At 41.4% G+C, this 15,449-nt stretch overlaps 1 protein-coding gene and 1 long non-coding RNA gene across 6 annotated transcripts in view; one reads left to right on the top strand and one right to left on the bottom strand.

The window, feature by feature from the left end:
• The window catches only part of atp9b (ATPase phospholipid transporting 9B), a 35,432-nt gene that overhangs the window by 18,637 nt on the left and 1,346 nt on the right, over positions 1–15,449 (top strand). Inside the window, exons 16-29 of one of the 5 annotated variants that reach the window (XR_009786052.1) lie at positions 1,364–1,525; positions 2,815–2,907; positions 3,717–3,800; positions 3,869–4,039; positions 4,120–4,218; positions 4,849–5,083; positions 5,692–5,756; positions 5,840–5,995; positions 6,211–6,275; positions 7,515–7,681; positions 8,619–8,822; positions 8,952–8,984; positions 9,644–9,727; positions 9,832–10,047. Coding sequence is in view for 4 of the 5 variants with exons in the window: in XM_061759416.1 (XP_061615400.1) it covers positions 1,364–1,525; positions 2,815–2,907; positions 3,717–3,800; positions 3,869–4,039; positions 4,120–4,218; positions 4,849–5,083; positions 5,692–5,756; positions 5,840–5,995; positions 6,211–6,275; positions 7,515–7,681; positions 8,619–8,822; positions 8,952–8,984; positions 9,644–9,727; positions 9,832–9,968 (1,755 nt within the window). In the remaining variant the exon portion in view is untranslated. Of the gene's footprint in view, positions 1–1,363; positions 1,526–2,814; positions 2,908–3,716; positions 3,801–3,868; positions 4,040–4,119; positions 4,219–4,848; positions 5,084–5,691; positions 5,757–5,839; positions 5,996–6,210; positions 6,276–7,514; positions 7,682–8,618; positions 8,823–8,951; positions 8,985–9,609; positions 9,728–9,831; positions 10,630–15,449 lie in introns of those variants that run through there. The other 4 variants (XM_061759416.1, XM_061759419.1, XM_061759417.1 and 1 more) reach the window with 4 other exon arrangements.
• Positions 4,215–14,294, bottom strand: LOC133470733 (uncharacterized). The gene is made up of 5 exons (XR_009786058.1): positions 14,157–14,294; positions 13,932–14,071; positions 8,899–9,027; positions 4,427–4,602; positions 4,215–4,343 (listed from the first exon to the last, which is right to left on the bottom strand). It is a non-coding gene; the product is annotated as an uncharacterized LOC133470733 (long non-coding RNA).

The raw sequence follows: 15,449 nt of genomic DNA, 5'->3' as shown, positions 1-15,449 counted from the left end.
TGAACGCAGCTTCGCCTGTTAATGATCCCCCCCCCCCCCCCCCCAACCTCTTTAATGATGTGCTTTCCCAACTGGGGTCCGTGAGCCGTAGCTTGGGTGTCCCCAAAATAATATGCAGTAAATTATGTTGGGCATCGGTTTACAAATAAAACAAACGTAATAAAGAAGTTACTTCACCTCACCTTTTGCGTCAGGCCAATTAAAAGCTCTGATATGATTGTGAGGTTTTGTAATATACATCTGAGATCCCTGCATGAACCCTTTTTTTTTTTTTTTTTTTTTTTTTTTTTTTTTTAAAGAACAAAAGGTGTATTATTACAGGAATAACCAATTTTTTTCTAGCTGTATTTTTTTTTTTTTAAACAGTCCTTTAAAAAAAAAAAAAAAAAAAGGCGTTCTTCCATCGTTAAACTTTGACTTCATAATCTTAGGACTTCAGATTGGAAAAAAACAGCTTTATCCACATAAGATTGCAACCAAGTTTCTATCCCTATGACTTTTTTTTTTTTTTTTTTTCTTGCTGAAAAACTAACTAAACTTTATTTTTTTTCAAATAAAATAATTGCGATGTCATTTCGGGGTACATGTGGTAGTGAAGTTCAGTTTCCCCGAACCCAAAAGTTTTTACAACTCCTGCTCTAATGTAAGCATTTAAATCCGATTAGATGCAAAATTAGAATGAAGAAGTACTTTTTGGGTGTGTAGTGAGAGTGTGCATGTGTGTAGCTATTTATACACGCACACCGGATAATGATTCACGTGTTGAGTAAAAAAAAAAAAAAAAAGGGCTGCTCAAAGGGTGGGGGGAATGGTTGCGTGTGTGTGTGTGTGAGGGGAGGGATGGATGGATGAGTGGGTATTAACAGGAAGTCCCAATTTGTAGGTCAGAGTATAATAACAACCTTTGAGTGAGCAAAATTGAAAATGAAGCCATTGAGGGTTGAGTCGTGTGCAGCTGAACGCTCGCTCGCTCGCTCGAGGTGTTTAGGGGGGGCTCGTGGTTCCTGTCGAGGCGAGATGGATGGTGGGGGACAGGAAAGGGTTGATCTCGATGAGAGACCGTGGACATCCCATAATGCTCAGATGGCGCCGCACAGAGGGGTTTCTCTCAATTGTTGTTTTTTTTAATTTTTTTTTAAAATTGTGATTCAAAGGTGACAGACGGCATTGAAAACAAATTAAAACATTTCAGACAACAATTGTTAAGTAAGGTGAAACAGTGGTCTCACTATTTGGCAGGCATTAAGTCAGCCTCACAACAGTTTATTAAGCCTAAAAATATTTAACAAACCTATTAATAACCAAACAAATCAATTGTCTGATGAAGCCTCGTGTGTTGTTGAATGTGGTCGTGTGCCCACAGGTGGCGCTGGTGCGTTGGACGGAGAGCGTGGGCCTCACCCTGGTCAACCGAGACCTGGCCTCCCTGCAGCTGAAGACGCCCGCCGGGCAGATCCTGTCCTTCAACATCCTGCAGATGTTTCCCTTCACCTCGGAGAGCAAGCGCATGGGCATCATCGTCCGGGTTAGACACTCATTTTCATTAGCAAGCGCCGCATCGTTACAGTTGCTAATATACTTGTGCACCAACATCAACACAACGTGATGCAAAACCATTTTCAATCGCCAATTTAATTTGCTAAAAAACAATCGCTAATTCATTAAGCTGTCATTGGTTGGAATATTACACATCGCCACCACCTAAAGCTAACAACTGCGGATACGCTATCTTGTCAAACTGTTTCAAAGGTCTTACACCTATTAGTGATGCAATAGAAAAAAACTAAAATGATCATCAAACTAGACATCACAATAGCCAGAAATTAGTCTACGCGCACTTACCTTTGGAGGTGACCAGTTCCTTGTTACCCGAAACAATATAGATCCATTTTTAACAAAACAGACCTTTGGCAAAAATGTCTAACCGAGCAATTTTCACGGTTTTTTTGTCTTTAAAAACAACAACCATACAGACTTTGGGATTTGTTCTGAAGCTATTTTCAACACTTCAGATTGGTCAATAATGTTGAGAAAATAACAGACCACGTGGGAATTACACATTAGTATCGATTGGTGAAAGAAAAGGAAATTTACCATATTTGGACATGTAAGGTTCCCGCCCAAAAGCGATGCGATGTTTCATTCATTTAGCTGTTTTTTTTCCTACAATTGGTTGAATTTGGTAGACATTTATTCATTTTTATTTATTTATTAGTTATTTATAAAATACACATTTATAAAATTATTGGTTAGTTACTTCAATTACTTATAAATAATAATAATTGTATTCATAAAGCTATAATGCATAATTATATTTTGTTTAAAAAAAAAAAGTCATTTTCACTCAAGCCACTAAAAGAGTAGATGACAGAATGCTGATTAAACCAAACAGCTTCTGACACATCTCGCTATATTTTTCAATATTTATTTTTTCATATTTAGTGACTACCCTATACATTCCCGCGCTGGACTACTTGGTGGCGCGCTAAGATTACGCAGCGGAAATTGCGTATTTTACCTACGAAGGGGCGGGTCAACTGAGTCGTAGAGAGAGGAGAAAGCATGTAGGCTTGGAAGGAGGAGGACCCAAGCGGCGAAGGCTTTGTTGTAATGCTGAATTCCAGCGTTAGGGGGCGCCAGGAATCACAGATTATCGCTTTAAAAGAAATTGTTACGTAAATACAATAGCTTTAGTAAAATAAACATATGTTTGGGTGGGGGGTATTGATAATAGCGTCCCCTCTTTTAGGAATTTAACGTCCGTGTTGTGTAGAAGATTTGCAGGCAGCTCACAATTTTCCGTTTGCCACCCAGGAGGAGACAACGGGAAACATCACCTTCTACATGAAGGGCGCCGACGTGGCCATGGCGACCATCGTCCAGTACAACGACTGGCTGGAAGAGGAGGTAACCATTCCTAGAAATTGAGTTCTCAGAATCGAAGAATGCATGAGAACAGCATAAACAGCACATTATTTTTTTTATTCCTCGACGTCGACGTCGATATCCATCCTCTGCTAATCAGGATGTTCATCGAGAGATCAATGGGCCGCGTCGACATCCGGTCGAAGGTCTATGTTCATAATAATCATATTGGCGTTATTGAGTCGTTTACCACCGGGGGCGGATTTTGATTTAATTAGTGACCCAAATAGTGAATAATTACAGTATGTCATATTCGCAAACAACAGTTGCTAACGATGCCCCCGTCGGGTGTGCTCGTCAATAACCAATCAAGCCCTCATATCAAAAAAATGAAGCGGCATCCGTCTCCTTTTGTTTTGCTGTGTCCTCTGCGTTGCACCAGGGGCATTTTAATGCGCATTGATCCATGTTGGTTGTCGGGAACAATATTGCTCATTTGCCTCATGTTGGATCGCTTTTGTGTGGAATCTCGAATGAAACGCAAAAGTGGCCAAAATACAGAGAAATACAGCTATTACGCTGGTAAAAATACAAGTACTCATTCAACTCCTGTACTTGTAAAAGTTGACTCTGGAATGATGCTAAAAACAGAAATCAAAAAGTAAAATAATTTTGGGGGGGGGGGGGGGAAAAGGATGAAGCTAGTTGAGAAGGGTGACGCTTCGTTGTATTTCCAGGGCGCCGACACAAACACAATTTCAAACATCCAAAAGAGCAATATTGAATGAAATTTAAAAACAAACAAACAAACAAAACAAAATTGATCAACATGTTTTTTTGTTTGGTGTCAGTGTGGCAACATGGCCAGAGAAGGTCTGAGAACGCTGGTGGTGGCCAAGAAGTCTCTGTCTGAGGAGCAGTACCAGGAGTTTGAGGTACAAGACGATTGCTCATCCCACTTGTGATCACCTCATAAGCCGACTCCTAGCGACTTCCACCGCAGAGCCGCTACAACCAGGCCAAGCTGAGCATCCACGACCGCTCCCTGAAGGTGGCGGCGGTGGTGGAGAGCCTGGAGCGGGAGTTGGAGCTCCTCTGCCTGACCGGCGTGGAGGACCAGCTGCAGGCCGACGTCAGGCCCACGCTGGAGCTGCTCAGGAATGCTGGCATCAAGGTGGGCTAAGAGATGAACACGTCGGCCACTCCAAATGGAAAAGAAAGTGTCATGTTTTTTTTTTGTGTGTTTTTTTTTAGATCTGGATGTTGACCGGGGACAAGCTGGAAACGGCCACATGCATCGCCAAAAGCTCTCATTTGGTCTCCAGAAACCAGGACATTCATGTTTTCCGACCGGTATGTGCTTTCCCTGCCCCAAAGTCTGAGAAGAAAGCAGAGAAAGACGTATTTTCCTTGGCGGAGGCAGAACTTCGACACTAAGCCATCAAATTGGTTTGTGGCCAGGTCCACGCCTGCGTACACTGCATCACAGAAGAGATGATGTGCTTTTTTTTTACCCACAAATTTGTCGGTCGAATAAAGATAAACAATTATGAACACCCACTTATGTTGTTACCATGACGACCGGGTGCGGGGCCAGGTCGTTGCTACTAGGCGAGCGGCCGCACGTTTTCAAACAGCCTACAGTCTGAAGCAGACAAAGCCAGACATTTTCGCTCGCGGAGGCAGCACTTCGGTATCGCCGCATGACGCTGGTCAGTTATTGTAGCCGGCGACATCCTTGGAAAATATTCATGAATCAAACACGTGTTGTGAATTTTTACATTCAGTTGCTTGTGCGAGAACAGAAACTTGTGCAAAAAAGTACTGAAACATTGTTGCATGCCAATGTTCAAAGAGGGTCAAATTAAGTTTACCTGCAAGCGGCTTTAGTGCATTCTAGGTTCATCCTGAAATTTCACTTAAAAAGCCCAATACCGTTTCTGTGAGTCTCGTATGAATGTCGTTGCGCTTTTCAACGTTAAGGTGACAAACCGAGGGGAGGCCCACCTGGAGCTCAACGCCTTCCGCAGGAAGCACGACTGCGCCCTGGTCATCTCGGGCGACTCCCTGGAGGTGTGCCTGCGCTACTACGAGCACGAGTTTGTAGAGCTGGCGTGCCAGTGTCCCGCCGTGGTGTGCTGCCGCTGCTCGCCCACGCAGAAGGCCCAGATCGTCACGCTGCTCCGGCAGCACACCGCCAACAGGACCTGCGCCATCGGTGAGCCGGCCCACACGGGGTGCCGCCGTTGATTATTGTTGCTTAACGAAAAGAAACGCCACGCAATCTATCCAGACATTCATTCGTTAAACGCGGAATGGAGCGACTCCATCGTGGCCTGCAGGTCACATAAGGCCTGCTCAGCTTTTTAATCCGGCCCACCGAGCAGTTACATTATCAAAAGAACTGCAATATTTGGTGCATTAGCGTGCTTAGTTTTTTGCTAATTGGTCCGAAAATTGGCTAATTACAAATGTTTAATGGTTTCATTTAATTTTGAAATATTAGTCAAATAAACAATTTTACATCATCTTATTTATAGACTTGAGGTCCAGGCATAGACAAAAAATACAAAATATATAAAAGATATTGGATTTTTTTTTTCTGTATACAGTATTTATTTTCTCGCAATTTATTAGTTTTCAAATGATTTCGTGACATTGCATAGTGGGTGAACGATCAAGTGCACATGACAGCTGTACTACGACTGTCCTCTATAGGTGGCAGTCAAATCTTATTAAGGTATTGTTCAATTATTAATATAGATTTGTTCTTTTTTTTTTTTTTTCTTTTTCATTGTGTGTTTAATTTCATATTGTGTGCGACAGGCGACGGTGGAAATGATGTTAGCATGATCCAGGCGGCAGACTGCGGTATTGGAATAGAAGGAAAGGTAAATGGAATCGCCGACTCTGCAGCCATTTTCACCATTTTTCCATTTTTTTGGACGCTGATGGTATTTTGGGATTCCAACAGGAAGGCAAGCAGGCGTCGCTGGCGGCCGACTTCTCCATCACGCAGTTCAAGCACATCGGCCGCCTCCTCGTGGTGCACGGCAGGAACAGCTACAAGCGCTCGGCGGCCCTGGGCCAGTTTGTCATGCACCGCGGCATGATCATCTCGGCCATGCAGGTGCCGGATTTTGACGCCGCGCGTGCATACTGTATATTGTTCAAATCCATTGCGCTTCCGATCAGAATGTCATGTTCCGCAACCTTAATGTTCTCCGACGTCACTGAAATGAGTGTGTTTTGAGGGGCGTTGCCGTCTCGTGCAAATGAGCCACCGCTCACTTTTCCATAATATGTCCCCGACCCAACTCATTTGACTGTTTCCTTCCCCTTCAGGCTGTCTTCTCGTCCATGTTCTACTTCGCTTCTGTTCCCTTGTACCAAGGGTTCCTCATGGTCGGGTAGGTTTCATTTTCCAACTCATACAGGCACATTTATAATGTTCCCCCTACTACATTGTTTTTTTTTTTTTTTTATCACAGAAATCCCTACTATAGCCTGTAAAAGTGCAGGTTGTAGCAATCGTTTTTGTCAATTTTTGTTTTGAATTTTCCAGTGTAGGTTCTTACTGTACTGCCCTTTCTTTGCATGTGGAGAGGAAAGGAGCGCCACAGTCACCGATTCGCTTTTCAGCCGTTTAGCGAATGCCGGCAGAACATGAGCAAAGTCACGCAGGAGCCGCTGTTGGCCACGGCTCAGTCCCAGACACTCACGGGCCATCTCGGCAGGCCCCGCCTCTTAAAGGCACACATCTAACACACGGACACTACAATACAGTATTTTCCATACATTTTGTTGGGGGAGGCTGAAACGGATTAAAGGTCAGATGACAAAGATGTTATGGGGTCAGTTAAAATTCATATTTGCATTGTAACGTCCAGTTTTCAACCGTAGTTTAGTTTGACTTGGCACCGTCAAAGCGTACGTTTGAGCCGACCGGACGGCGACGACGACGAGCGGCCAAGTAGCAGATGTACAACAGAAAAACAGATCAATCGTACGACGACAAATATACAAGGACGGGAACAGCAGCACGGAACAATAGCACGCGACGCCGAATGAACAGGCCGTTTGGCTCGTGTGACGTCACGGCGCCGGAAAGAGACGAAGACCGGAAGGCGCGTTCTGAATCATATTTAGCGATTTAACTGCTCTATATCTGCCATATAATCACTTTGAAATGGCAGCTGTGGTTTGTAAAGGCTTTCTCGAGTTGTCAAGAACAATGTTTAAACCTTTTGTCCTCTGACCTTTAATGGCATTTCCGTTTATTTTAATTGGGAATCATGATTCGCCAATGTTTTTAGTTACCAGCATCGTCCCGGAATGAATGAACTCTTATCCCAAGGTACTGCTGTGTATTAAAACAATAATATGCAACCAAACCCTATGGTTTTGGCTAACGGAAGTCTGCTAACTTAATGCTAACGTTGAATGCGAAATACAATAGATGGGCTCGCTGAACTCCGCGTCGAGGTTAATGTGATTTATTATCTTCGAACGACTTGAGCGCTCCTCCAAATTCAGACTTTCCCTGCATGCTGTAAAAGCGCACGGCGGCTTGAAAATCCGCAATATAGCATGGGTGCGACCGATGAACCGTGATCTAAAAATGCCACTTTTGACCCTTATCCGTCCAGTTACGCCACCATCTACACCATGTTCCCGGTGTTCTCCTTGGTCCTGGACCAGGACGTGAAGCCGGAGATGGCGCTTCTCTACCCGGAGCTCTACAAGGACCTGACCAAGGGCCGTTCGCTGTCCTTTAAGACCTTCCTGGTGTGGGTTTTGGTCAGCGTGTATCAAGGTACGGGGATAAGGAAACATGAAATTTCTCATGTCCAAGTGCAGGGCTCCCCTGTGACCCCCCAAAGACAGTTTGTTTCTCAGTGTCTTAAGTTTCCAGCCGCCATCCGCTGGTACAATGCGTGTAAAAGGATAGTTCTGTAATGGCTAAGCTGTGCAGCCAGTGGGAAAGGTCTGCGATTTCTGCTCAGGCATGACTTCCTGACAGCTCGGCCTTTTTTAATTAAAGGCCGCTAGCGAGGGAAAAGGGAGGGCGGTTGGATTTGAAGATGTGAGATCGCGGCGGGGAAATATTGGAGAGCGGTTTCGAAGGCAATTTATTACAGCGGTTGACCTGCCGGAATGCGCTGCGCGCAAAAGCGATTATGTAATCAGTTCTGGGCCGTTAGCTCCGCTTTGTGTCGCGTCGCGGCTAAATGAAAAGCTGGCGACATGAAGCAAGACGCACACTTAGGTGCATTGGTTAAAATAGCCTAATGTTAATAATTGTCATAATTTTAAATACGGAGCTTTTTATGTTGACCTTTTTTGCTTATTTTCTGTCATGAACAAACTTCTTTCTGTATGTTTAACTCAACCTCGTGACTAACAAAGTTGAAATATTCACTGTTATATATTTACACGTACACATTTAGATTTTATATTCATGGAATGAAAAAAAGTTTTTTTGTTTTTTATGATTGGTATACTTTAATGTATATTTGTTGATACTTGATTTTGATTTTTGCATATTTAATGTTCCTTTTTTTCCCCCTTAATTTATATGTATTATGTATAATATTTGTTTTGTTGTCCTTTATTTCAATGTATAGTATATTATTTTCCTTCATGTTCCCATGAACATTTTCTCGTCCCTCGATGTTCCATACGTGACGATTAAGCCGACAGCGGTCAAACTCTCCCCCCCCCCCCCCGCTCTTCTGTGCCGCCCCCACCAGGGGGCATCCTGATGTACGGGGCGCTGTTGCTGTTCGAGTTGGAGTTCGTGCACGTGGTGGCCATCTCGTTCACGGCGCTCATCCTGACCGAGCTCCTGATGGTGGCGCTGACGGTGCGCACGTGGCACTGGCTGATGGTGCTGGCCGAGTTCCTCAGCCTGAGCTGCTACCTGGCCTCGCTCGCCTTCCTCAACGAGTACTTCGGTGAGAGACCTTTGTGGAAATGTGGCTGCGTGTTTGTAGACGTGTGTGTGTGTGTGTGTACTGTTGGCGGCTTAACTTTGACGTGCTTCTCTTCTCTGCCGTGCGTGCGTGCGTGCGTGTGCGCCTCAGGCATCGGCAGGGTGTCCTTTGGAGCTTTCCTTGGTAGGTCATCTCAAGTCCGTCAAGTCGTCGTCCGGTGTTTGTACTGTGTGACATTCGCATGAAATTCTTTCATTGGACTTCCGAGCGTCTGTTTTGTTTCCCGTCCGTCCCGTTGTTGTTTTTTTGTTTACTTTGGTGTCATGTGTGCAACTTCATGTCTGTCACTGTCCAGAGTAAAAACATACAAACTTTTATTTATATATATATATACACAGTACATCCAGTGCATACACACTTAATAAATTTTTTTAATAAGAGTTTTAATATAATTTATTAATTTGAATGACATTAATTAGGACAACAATTGTATTTGTTTTTTATACTAAATAATGCTGTTACATTATTTGTATTTTCTATTTCTTTTTGCAATATTTTAATTGTTACTTTTTTAGACCTTGAAATAATTTTTTAATAAACATTTTATGTTGACTTTATTTTGGGGGGATATTAATGGTTAGGTTGAGTCAAATATAATATGATTTTTTTTGAAATTATATATTTTAAATAAAATAAAAACCGTTTTATTTTAATAAATGTTTTTATTGAAATGATTTTTGTATGTCTACATTTGGAATAATTACTCCATTTCGTATTATTGTCATATTTATTTATTTCACCCAAAAAGCTGAATTTGAGGATTCGCCCTTTTCATTGGACAGCAACAACTTATTGTGGAGCAAATGGACGTTTTGCGGGTGCGGTACTACTACTTCTGTCCTCTAGCAGGCAGTCAAAGCTCGCGAGTAAGCATGAGCTTGCCTCTGACTGTTGCCGGTGTTCATTTTTGAGCGTCATATGTTTGAAGTGTTTATTATGATCACATGTTTGATTGATTGTGTTCTGTCAGACTTGGCCTTCATCACCACGTGGCCTTTCGTATGGAAGGTGTCGTCCATCACGCTGGTCAGCTGCCTGCCGCTTTACATCATCAAGTACCTGAAGCGGAAGTTCTCCCCGTCCAGCTACTCCAAACTGGCCTCCTGAGACCCACACGGACGCCATCTTGTCACCATCTCTTACGCACTTTTGCAACCGCCGCTACTCCTCGCTGCTGGATGTGGAGGTCAGTGACCCACTGGAGCAATCAGACACTTTTTTTGCTTTTGGTTTTTGTGCTTTTTAATTGACATATCGGAGAGTTTTTGGGATGACTTGAACGGAACGAGCACGAAAAGTGGGGGGGAAAAAAGGATCTTGTCACACATCAAAATGGCCGCCGAGAGGGAGCACGCGCTTCAATTCGAAGCTCAAGTGTTATTTTTATACTTCTTTTTATACACATTTTTTAAGTGTTATTTTTACTCCAAGTGCAATCATTGTCGTCCGGAATGAGTTTTATCATTCCCGGCATCCCCGTTTGCATCTGTGCTGGCACATATCGTTCTTTAATGTTTAACAAATGTTCCAGGTGATATGTTGTAAAAGATAAACGGATAGTCGTCGTTGTTATGTTGAAAGACTTTCCCCAAAGTTCATTCCTGTGTTGACGTGGCAGAATCTTGTGCTCTGGTCAAATGATGTGCTTTATTTTTTATTTTTATTTTTTAAAAGAAATGTCCCGCACTGCAAGTTTAAGCCGTCTTGGTGCTAATTATGCTTTTTCTTTTTCCATGCAAAATAAATAAAAATCCAAGTATTGAAATTATTCCTGGTTTTGCAATTCTCGCAGTTAATGCTCCGTTCCCTGCGGTGTCGCCATTTGGCCACCAGATGGAGACAAACACCAAATGTTTGTCAGGCAACTGGACTTTATTTTGCTGACATGAATGCTACTCAGACGGAGTACAATTTTAAACGAGGACTTGGGGACACGAGCACACTTTATTTGAATACATTTTGATTAAATTCTTTTTAATTTTCATAATTTTAATTCATTTTAATGTGATCATTGTCTAAGACCTGTAATTGCCAGTAAACACACACACTAAAATGTATTTTGTAGCTTTTCTTACTGTATATGTTTCATAGATATTTTATTCTGCTGAGTTGACTTGCTAACGTTAGCTCGTGTTTGCTGTCAGAAACTAACAACAGCGTTCCCTCTTTAAATTTTAGATAAAAAAATGACGTCATTATCAAATAAAAAGGAAGAAAATATAGAAATATTCCTGGTTTTGTAAAAATTCACTACCACTTTTTGCTTCGTGACCTGCAATGTTGCATTTTGGCCACTCGAAGACAAACACCAAATGTTTGACAGATTGCAGAACTTAATTTTGTTGACAAAATACTTTTTAGGAATTGCATTACGATGCAATTTACATTCTTGGATGTTATCAGCAACAAGTTAATATTAGCTGCTGTTGGCTGATGCAGCAAAATCAGTCAGAAACGAACATTTACAGACGGCCTTTGAAAGCAACATTATTCGCTCTTTAAATCCAAACAAAAAGGACAATTTCGTTTTTGTTCATGATTAAATAAAAAGGTAGAAAGTCTTGACATTGAAAATATTGTTTTTCCCTGTGACCTGCAGTGTCACCATTTGACCACCAGATGGAGACAAACTAAATATTGAACCCCTGCTTTTGACATTTTGTTTTTTGTATTTGGAATGAAAAAAAAAAACATTTTTAGTTTAGTATTATGACATTGAAAATTCCTGGCTTTTATTACCGACTGTGGGCATAAGAGGGAACATTTAAGAGCTTCTGGCGACAAGCTAACTTTAGCGTTCGACCTTTTTAATTAGTGATTTAATGAAAAGGGAAGAAAATTTCGGCGTCGTAAATATTCCTGGTTTCATTTATTAATTCATGATTTGCTAAAAAGGAAGAAAATATTGAAATATTGTTGCGAAGTTTTATTTTGTGACCTGCGTTGTTTACAACTGGCCACGAGATGGAAACAAACACCGCTTATTTAGAAACCATGGGCGTTCAATTTGTTCTTTTGTGGACAAAAATGTTGTTAATAGATTTTAGAATACTTTAATAAAATGTTAAATACTGGCTGTTTTGACAAAATGTGGACACAAGATGGAGCTTTTTTGAGCTTCTGGCAACAAGCTAACTTTAGCTGCTGCTATCTGACGCCACATATTCACTAAGTGTTTAAAAAAATAAATAAATAATGTTAGAAACAAAAATTTCCAGACTTCCCCCCCCCAAAGGCAACAAGCTTCCCTCTAAACGAAAAATGTTTGTTTTACGTCAAGCTAACTGTGCTGTAATTACAGATTACACCTTTAAACTCGCGCCTTGGAGGACCGTTAAAAAAAAAAAAAACAACAACAAAAAAAGAGAGATGTGTTTAATCCAAAGCAGCCGTGGGGCGAACGGGGCAATGTGTTATTAATTTCTGCAGAGAGACGAGTATGAGGAGGCCTAGGAAGTCGTTTGCGGATGGATGCGGACCCCGTGATGAATGTGATGGTCTGATGGCTTTTTACGCTTTCGCCGACATTTGTGACTTTGCGGCAGGAGGAATTCAAAAGTTTCCAATTTTCAGACTTTCTGAATCCTAAACCGTTAGCCATCTAGCATTAGCCCGCCTTGACACACACACACTCACACACACACGCACACACACAGCCCACAATTGGGATGTAAAATTCACTGACACAGCACAAACGGCAGATGCATGGAACATCTGTGGATTTCTTTTTTTTTTTCTCCCCCTCTCTCCCCTCCGCCTTTCCGCGCTCGGATGACGAATTTTATTTTATTTTTTTCCTGAAGTTTTTTTTTTTTTTTTTTTATCCAGTTAGCCAAAAAGGGAGAGCTGCCATTATGCTATTATCCTATCTGGTTACTAAGCAGCAGCTAAGTGGCCGCGTCGACCAAAAAGCGTCCGCCGTCCATCTTGGGCGCTCGTTAGGAATTCCAAGGAGAAGAAGAAAATACAAGATAAAGTTACTGCTAATGATATTCCCCGAAAGGCTCCATGGGGGAAGTTTCAGGCCAGACCGAAGCTCAGAGTACCAGGGAGAAATGCTCCAACCATGTTGAATGTGTACATTTGTTTTCTTTTCAACTTTGCTATCGATTTTGAAATGCTTTTATTTGATTAATTACAGATCTGAAATGTAAGTTTGTTTCATTTTATCCCTGGCTAATTCTTGCAATTCCTCACATGTACAGACACATTGTCTTCCTTTTTTCAAATTCCTAAAATTATAATTGTAATATCCCGCGACCCCAGTGAGGATAAGCGGTAAGGAAAATGAATGAATGAATGATTTTATATGTAATCACATTTTTAAATGATTTGCATCCAATTTTTTACATTTATATCGGTTTAGGGGTCATTTATCATTGGCTGATTCTTGCAATTACACACTTAATTTTCTATGATTTTCAGTGTTGCTTCTTAAAAACTTATTTAATTTGAATTTGTTTTAGAAGTATTTTATTTGATCATTATTTTTTGTTAAATTACCATACACAGTTTTCTGTGAGTTTCAGTGTTGCTTTTAAAAATGTTATTTTAAATGTACTTTCTTTTAAAAGTAGTTTAATTTGTTCTTGAATATATATTTTTTTATCACCAGTACATACACTCCTAATGTCTGCACTATTTTTACTTCTTTTCTTTTTTTTAACCACTTCAAGAATTCCATAATTCTTTTACTTTATTTATATATGTATATAATCTATAGGTTTTTTTTATTACTTAATTTACTATTATTGGTACTTATCACTGTTTACATATTGTTTTAAATGTTTGACATTTTAAAATTTTATTTGCAAGGGATTATTTTATGATTTCCATTTCGTCATTTGGCCAATTTTTGAAATTGTCAGCACATGCAGCATTTTTGCTATTATTTTGTATCGTTACTTTTTCTACTGCCCCCTGTTGATTCGGAGTCTAAACTGTAGCTCTTTTGCAATCAATTCCATGTTTTCAAGTCCTCTTCAATGCGCGTTTTGTTCATAATTTGAACTACGATGTACATAATACTAACGCAAGTCTATTCAAATGTTGTGTGAGTCAGGAACAAACCTCCAAATATTTTTCTTTCCCCCAAATGTCCTTCGTGGGGATGAGTCACGGCAGCAAACTTGTCTGCTAACCATTTGCTTGCGGTGCCGCCGCCGTGACACTGAAGCGCTGCGTCGGGCTCGGAGCCTTCACGCCGTACCCTGTGGAAGAGAGAGAAGTTTAAAAAAAAGAAAAAAAAAACAAACCTCTCTCCCTCCAAGGCTCCTCCCCGGCCTGGGCCGTTACCCGGCAGCGGCCTTCACAACAGGAAACGCGGGATTCCGTCATAGCGGCCGGAGAAAAAGGAGAACATTGATGGGAGACAGGAAGTCTGAGCGCAGGAAGGAGAGAGAGAGAGAGAGAGAGAGAGAAGCAAAGGGAAGAGAAGAGAAGAACGGGAGGGAGGGAGGGTTAGCCGCCGAGCTAAATAAAAACACAGCCAGACGGCACGTTTTACACTCGGACGCTGTTCAAGAAGAAATTCGGCAAAATGGCTCAAAATTCAAATGCCACGCAGGAATTCTTATTTAAAGTCGCTGTGACACTTTCGGCTCGTCAAAAACGCCCACCGACAGACGCGGCCAATCATATTGTAGATTTGTTTTTCTTTTTTTTTTGCCACGTTTACTCCAAAAATGAATAAATGATGCAATCGGGTAGAAAACAAATTTCATTCAATTTGACTGAAAAAGGTAAGAAAGAGTCAAGTCCAGTAAAGACGTAGGGACTGTGACAAAAAAAAAAAAGTCTTTCCATGTCAAAAACTGTTTTGTGTCAACTTGTCTTATTTTTATTACCAAAATCCTATATTTTTATGTTTAATCCTTATGTACAGTGTTTTCTTTCAGCTGTGTGTGTTTTTTTTTTTGTGAGATCTATACGTAAACTTGAGTAAATAAGGAATTCAATTATGGAGTTTCCTTGGTACAATTTGATCTCAACATTATTGTTGAAATTCCAAAATCAGACAAAAAATTGCCACTCGGAAAGTTTCCTTACATTTTCGTCCATATCAACACAGCTCAAATCGTTGGTGGGCATAAATGGGCAGCGTTGAGCCCACAGGGTCCACGTTTAAAAAAAACCCAATCAGCCAAAATGTTAGCGCAGTCGTGTCCGGTGGCGTTTGGTACCCACCACAAGAAAACGTTTGCTAGCCTCAACAATGGCAACGTTTCGCTGTTTTGTGAGCGAGAGACGTCATTGGCTGCTCAACTTCAATTTGTCGTCGCCGTCGTAAAAGAGACTTTTACGCGAAATGATTGCCCTGGTGCTGTCGTTCCAAACAAGCGAGGTGCCCCAAAGTGGGCAGAAGGTGGTCTTCGTTTGGGGTGCCCTTCACATTCGTTGGACAATGGAAAAGCTTAACAAGTGAGCACTGAAGGCCTTTTAAGGACAAGTTGCTGTTATTCTTCATCAAATAAACATTCATGAAGGTTTTTTTTTTTTAATAGTCGCCAAGACAAGCAAGTGATGAATCAGCAGCGGGGAAAGCAGAACTTTGCTTCTGAACATGTGAAAACATCATCTAATGTTCCG

This window comes from Phyllopteryx taeniolatus, chromosome 21 (assembly GCF_024500385.1).
Source record: "Phyllopteryx taeniolatus isolate TA_2022b chromosome 21, UOR_Ptae_1.2, whole genome shotgun sequence".
Classification (NCBI taxonomy): Eukaryota; Metazoa; Chordata; class Actinopteri; order Syngnathiformes; family Syngnathidae; genus Phyllopteryx; species Phyllopteryx taeniolatus.
This window is presented reverse-complemented; position numbering and strand designations above follow the sequence as displayed.